The sequence below is a fragment of the Physcomitrium patens genome, chromosome 7 (assembly GCF_059467195.1).
Source record: "Physcomitrium patens ecotype Gransden chromosome 7, ASM5946719v1, whole genome shotgun sequence".
In the NCBI taxonomy this organism is placed as follows: domain Eukaryota; kingdom Viridiplantae; phylum Streptophyta; class Bryopsida; order Funariales; family Funariaceae; genus Physcomitrium; species Physcomitrium patens.
The window spans coordinates 18,140,657-18,147,133 of record NC_143416.1 but is presented as its reverse complement, the minus strand read 5'-3'; the positions used below and the strand labels follow the sequence as shown (position 1 = coordinate 18,147,133).

The following is a 6,477-nucleotide window of genomic DNA, read 5'->3' as shown; positions in this document are numbered from 1 at the left end:
GTGACCCACTCTATCTTAGCCTTCTATCTTAGTCATCATTGCACCCCTTTTGTCCCTCATCTTTGTATCCCAAGTTCCCGAACTGCATCCTGACCCCTTTCCTATTCCTAATCCCACCCGACCTCTTCCTTGTTCTTAATTCCACCCGGCCCCTTCCGTGTTCTTCCATGTTGTGAGTAATCTTTTCCCCCCCAGCTCCCAATTCTGATATTTGAATCAAATCTTGTTGAATGCGAAACATGTTATCACACTTCACACTCCAACAAAATTGCTCAATCAAATCCACAACCCATGTTGAGTGGTCTCTCTACATAGCTTGATGTCCAAAAGTCAAATCTTGGGCATGCTAACTATGACTATTTGAAGAATGAAGGACCTGGATTAGCATGGATTCAACAACATGCTGCACATGATAGAGGGTGAGCAAGAAAGAGCATCACACAATCTTGGCCTACCTCCTTCATGGTAGATGACAAGAACAAACTCAGAAAAAACCTCCTGGCGATACCAATGTTATGTTGGACATCATGATGGAGTTGGAGGCGATAGTGCTCCGTGACTCCGACTGGCAACCACAGGAGAGGATGAAGCTCATCAGCCAGAAGAGAAACAGGAGCAATTTTGCGATTCCACATGATTTCGATCCTGTGACGCTTGATTCCTTGTTGGTTTCTTCCCAGTGCATTTTGCGCACTTGCACTCGGGTTACCCTGCAGCAACCTGAAGTACTCGAGCATGTAGTCAGGACCAAGCGGAAAACATGAAATATCTATACAAGCTCCTGCCTGGCTTTCAGTTGGAAACGAGCACCAGGCAAGTCACCGACGCAACGGTTTTCAATAGTGATTTAGATGAAATGAACTACTTTCTCCTGAAGAGTTTTTCACGAGCAAGCCAATGCAGAAGGCGTTTTACGGATACATGCACTGACTGGCCAACGAAGAACCCCCCCCCCCCCCCTGGAGTGAATTTCCATAGTCAAGTAAACTGTCGGCCTCCTTTCATCGAGCAAGTTCATACCACACGCTCTGTGCTCGTAAGGACCTGTTCGAAGCTCTGTTTTGTCTGTGACACGCTCGAATAGGTCCGTACGAGCACAGCCACATGAGATGAGGTGGTCAAGCCATATCGTTCATTAAACTCCGTCAACCTAGTAGCTCTTAGTAGAACTGGCGCAAGGTCCATGAACAAACTCATAAATCCATGGAACCTGAGTTGCAGGCAAGGCCAGGATTCGAGACGACGAGGAGGTATCACCTGCTGGGGATTAGAATACACACTCCCTATTTCTCTTTGAGTTTCAAACACTACAGAACAGGGGAGTGAAGGTTCTCACCGAGCTCAAGTGGGCTCCAGCCACATCAATTTGTGGGCAGTCGACTCCAGTTCTAACTCAGTCACCTCTTGTTTGCCGATGCCAGTTTCATCGGAGTCTACTGTCGGTGGTAAATGCCAGTTTCATTTGATTCAATTATTGGTAATGTGTCTGCATTTGAGCCGTTCTTTCCGTATCCTAAGAAGATTGTAACCCATGTGATCCACACATTATTATTGTTGTACAAGCTTGTCCCAGAGAATAAACATGCTAATGGTGCTAATGAAAGTCCTTATAAAAGAGCTCCGGCAATCTAAGGAAGAGTTATGGCGTGCCAACGCTCAAGTTGCCGTGGCCAATATTTAAGCAATTTGAGTCAAAGAGCTATGCAAATTTCATATGGTTAATTTTGCGTTGATAACCAAGACTTAGCTTTGGGATCAAACTGTAGGCCAGTTGACAACTTGACGTTGCTAGGAATGGTGTCAGCTCAAAGAGGTTGCTCAACGGGATCTAAAGCATGAAGAATCTTACCCCCATTAAAATAACAAGTCATGTCTTGATTTTTAAAATGGATGATTATTGAATTAAAGCATATCCCTAAAGAGATAAATCTGTGGAGAAATAAAGAGACTATCTAGGAGAATTAAAACTATAAGAAGGATCTAGCATCTACAATAGGTAGACTGATTTTAACAACGTATAGAGAAGCTACTACTTTAATAATTAGTGTAGCTTCTAAATTAGTATTTATTACAGTGATGACGCCAAGTTAGGAACCAAAGGCTTTAATAACCTCAACCAGCAAAATAAGAATTTGTTTGATTTAGAAGGAAGAAGATAGAATAGGATAGGCTGGGATTGAAATAAACATCAATGTAGAAGATCATTGTAGTGTGGTTATTGTAGATGTAGTAGCTATTTGAGTGGACAAATATTGTGCATTATTTTTCTCTTATCAATCAAATTTAGGTATCTATTCAAATTTGGCAAAGCCTTGAAATGATCTTTGTGTTTTTGAGAGGAAGAAGAAGTTACAAAATATCCACCATGTTGAAGCCCACACCAATTTGGAGAGTGGTGAAGACGAGATTCTTAGGAGGGCTTACGAAACATGGTGTTTCTAGGCTCTCACCACATTTAATGTTTCGTTAGCATAAAACAATCCTAAGGTAGTGTAGTAGCTTTGTTACAAGGTGTTAATTCAAACGACATGTATGAGACAATTTACATTCATTGCTAATCAATCCAAGAGTGACTTATATTGTTTGAAGGGAGTTGAATCCAGATGAGGGCAAGAGATGCCTTCCCTAATGGTTAAGATCCTTCATAGTGTTGAGAGAGGACAACCTAACTATGCAACCATGGAGTAGAGAAGACCAGAGAAGTCACACCGAGTACACTTAAGTGTTCTTCCAAACAATGCCAGGAAGAGAGACATTGAAGATATGATATAATTTGTGTTGGTAAATTTATCAAGTTAAATTATAAGAACCTAGTGGACATTATTTGTATACAACAAACATAACAAATGTAAGGAGTTGCTAATGCCACCATAGTTTTTGTTATTGCCATCCCAACTTTTTTTTACTAACTTTTTAATCGATTTTTATTGAAATTAATTTTAATTTCTATGTAATTTGAAAAAAAAATTATAAATTAAAATTGAAGAATTTATGTTTTCAAATTTGAAGAATTTATGTTTTCAAAAATTTAAGTGCATTTTAATCTGTCCTTTTTCGCACAAAAATTTTACAAGTTCAATTGTATTTAGAGTATGCCTTTTTATCGATTTGCTAAGCATGCATGCTACTGGGTTGTAGTAAATGAGTAAACCTCACATTCTAAATATCTTTACTGTTTTTGCTGTACTTTCACATTAATGGTGATATTCAAATTGTTCTGGACAATGACCGCGTGCAACGAGATAATTCGGTTCAGTTCTTTCAAGTTATATGATGAAGATATTGCCCCAGTGTTCACGCACCTGTAAAATTGTGTTTTCACAAATTAACAAAATGTAACTGGACACATACTCCTACTGTATGTGCTTAGTGAATTGTCAGTAACTTACGATTCTTGAACCTTTTCATATGTAAGAAAACTTTTTCGATATTGTATTTTTTGGCACATTTTACCGCTCATTCGGTGAACTGAATATTATGTTTTCTACTGGACTGGTGACACTTATTCTTTCACAAAATTTGAGTGACAGGTTGCTTTAACATCAATGAGAAACATAATAAATAGCATCAACCTAGTTTTTGCGAAGTGGCTTGAAAAAGGAAGTGAAGATTACCATTGTTAAAAAATAAAATTATTCCACAATTATATCAATTTCTCACATATATTCAAGCCATGTACATCACTATTTTACTGGCAGAGTTCATGCAAACGTGGCAATACAAAATTTTGGCTTCGAAAGCTGGCATGTACTTCTACATTAAACATCAGGTAGAATCCACGACATTGAGGAGTTGAAAGTTCGAAATCTCCCAGAAGTGCAATAAGAAAGATCTGGGCAGTATATTTCAGGCAAATATAACAGTAAAAAATCCGATTTCAGTGCAAAGTTTCACAAATACTAACAGTGGCAACCTGAAGACGGAGTGTTTCAATTAACGCATGTCTTTGTTCAGTACACAGTTGGAATGCAAAGCTAGGTGTCGCCGCAAGAGCTTCTTCAATCTGGAGGCAATCGAGTGGCCTCTTCACCTAAGCAACGAGTGTACTGGCGGTGGCAGACTCACTGCACACAAACACAAATATTTCATAGCTCAGTTCAATGGAGATTATTCATGAGACAGACTTGAAGGACATGTGGAGTGCTTGAACTAAAAGGTCTCACCAGTCGGAGTCATGAAACGGGAAACTACTCCTGTCAGATAAGAGTCTACTCAATTCTATTCTTCTTTCCATTTATTGACTTAGGTGCAAAAAGATATGTTTTTAGAGTACCTAAATGTGAGAATTATAAAAAAGTGGAAGATGGTGCAAACAGAAGCCTACGAAGTCAGTGTGGATATGGTAACTTACTACTTCCAGGTGGGGGGAAGCTTCTTTGTGCGCTTGTAGTAGCGAGCTAACCGGTGTACACGGCTCTCGATCAAAATCAAACGGAACTTGGAATCCTTATCTTTGCGGTTCCTCTCCAAATGCTTACGCACGGCAACGGCCTTCTTGATCAAGTGGTACAGGTCTTCAGGGATCTCAGGACCCAGACCTGAACGCCATGCAAATGGTCTAGTAAGCCTTAAGAAGGAAAAATAATGAAATTTAAACAATTCATCTACACCAAGTTCCGACTTCATGTAGCACCATCTGAGGTCCGAAAAATAGAACCTCTGACAGCTTGGACGCAGCGTTTACCATGCATAGCCCCTGACAGCTCACTGTTTAAGCCCCAAGACTTTCCAGTGCGGCATACAGAAGGTCTAAAGAGAAAGTCGGAAATCGCTACCGTGTCCTTTGAGAATACGGAGGACCTTGCTCCCAGTAACGCTATTGACCTGAGCGATACCATGCGAATCCCTCAGAATCACACCAATCTGAGAAGGGGTTAATCCCTTCTTAGCGAGCTTGCAGATGTGCTCCTCAACCTCGGCGGTTGTGATCTTCAACCAAGATGGCGGGCTCCTCTTGTACGGCAGAGCCGAAGAGGACATACCCTTACTGCACACACAAAGAATCTCAGACCTCAATCCAACAAAACCTCAAAACAAAAACGCCGTCAAAGTCCAGAACCCTGAACCCTAATCCCCATCAACCACGGAAAAGAGACACCAGCCACTGCCATTACAGGAGCGTGTCCAGCAAGGGCGTGTGAGGGAATGCGGCAACAAAGAGAGATGATTATACCCAGAGCTGTGCATGCGCCCCATGATAGAAGATTGATGGTTGCAGGCTGGAGCCGACTCGGGAGGCGAAAGCCACCAGACTGTGTGCGTTGAAAAGGGACCCTCTGTACGCGAGGGTGGAGCTCATATAACCCTGGCCACCCCTGAGATTATTAGGGTTTCGACGCCCTGTTGCTCAGCCCTCGTCTCCCGCGGTGACAGGGTAGGAGGAAAGTCCCTCCCCCCTAATGCCGTGACTGGAATGGATTGCTCTGTTTGGTAAAACTAGCCAACTTAACATCACCAATGATTTTTAAAGTAGATTTATTTTTTAGGATGTTTAACAAGTAATTTTTTCAACTCTTAAATTACGGAAGTATTCATTAGTTTCACAGTTGAAACAATGAAGTAGGGTCACACAAAAATTGTAATTTTAAATTTTAATGTATATCAATAATAGTCACAATTTACAGCATGATTGATATATTTTTCTTGGTATTTTGAAGGTCGAACATGTTAAATAGTAGAAAAGTATGTTATGTTGTTTAATGAACATAAGAAAACTAAAGTTCTCTGTTTTGTTTTCCAACGAAAAACAAAAAGCTTATCATAGCATGCACATATCAAAGTAAACAAAGCCTTTTATTAGAATTTGTGAACATATTTATCAAAAATAAATATACAAAGAAAGTATTTGACAAAGTACCGTTTATAAAAAAATGTGCTAAAAACGTAAAACTATCCGTTCAAAGAAATTTAAGAGATACTTGATATTTTTGGCATTTTTAATTTTTTCTTTGTTTTTCTAATGATATGATATACAAGCCCTAAAGAATCCACTTGTGTTCAGAACACACATTCTTGTGATATGGAGCTGGTTTATATAATGCTTGTAAATGCTTATTTTTTTGCATAAATTAAAAAAATAATAATAACAAACTTCAACAATTAACTGTGAATACTAATATACAATCATTATTTGAAGAAAACATCTTGCACAGAAACTCTAATTTTTTCCTTTGACATAGTTCTCAATGTTGAAGATCGATTTTGAGTATAATTATATAAATTATTTTCAAAGTTGAATTAATTTTTTTATGAACATTAATCATTATTCCATCCAATTTCATACGTTAATAACTTTTCAATATTTATCTTTGAAAATAAGATTGCAATTGTGTTGATAAACATGCAGTAAATAGTGATGCACAGTATATTAAAAGAGAATTATATATATATATATATATATATATATACAAATACTGCATGTATAAGCTAGTTTAACAAAATAATAAAACTCAAATAGAAGGTACTACAAAGAAGACT

The 6,477-nt window shown here is 38.7% G+C and overlaps 1 protein-coding gene across 2 annotated transcripts; it reads right to left on the bottom strand.

Moving 5' to 3' along the window:
• Positions 1 to 3,792: 3,792 nt before the first annotated feature.
• Positions 3,793 to 5,258, bottom strand: LOC112284262 (small ribosomal subunit protein uS15). Of its 2 annotated transcripts, none has more exons than XM_024523934.3 (4): positions 5,174 to 5,258; positions 4,685 to 4,987; positions 4,352 to 4,538; positions 3,793 to 4,064 (listed from the first exon to the last, which is right to left on the bottom strand). In XM_024523934.3, exons 2-4 carry the CDS (start codon positions 4,836 to 4,838, stop codon positions 4,031 to 4,033), a joined length of 375 nt encoding a protein of 124 aa, XP_024379702.1. In that variant the 5' UTR covers positions 4,839 to 4,987; positions 5,174 to 5,258; the 3' UTR covers positions 3,793 to 4,030. The 2 variants fall into 2 exon arrangements, with proteins under 2 accessions (XP_024379702.1, XP_024379701.1); XM_024523933.3 differs by having other exon boundaries at positions 4,776 to 4,987.
• Positions 5,259 to 6,477: the final 1,219 nt, after the last annotated feature.

Bases quoted from the DNA above. Each gene is read 5' to 3' on its own strand.
- LOC112284262 (XM_024523933.3), bottom strand. From the start codon at position 5,196: ATGGGGCGCATGCACAGCTCTGG. The intron at 4,988-5,173 runs GTATAATCATCT...TTGTGTGTGCAG, and splicing joins GGGCGCATGCACAGCTCTGG to TAAGGGTATGTCCTCTTCGG. The intron at 4,539-4,775 runs GTAGCGATTTCC...CATGGCGTTCAG, and splicing joins CCGTATTCTCAAAGGACACG to GTCTGGGTCCTGAGATCCCT.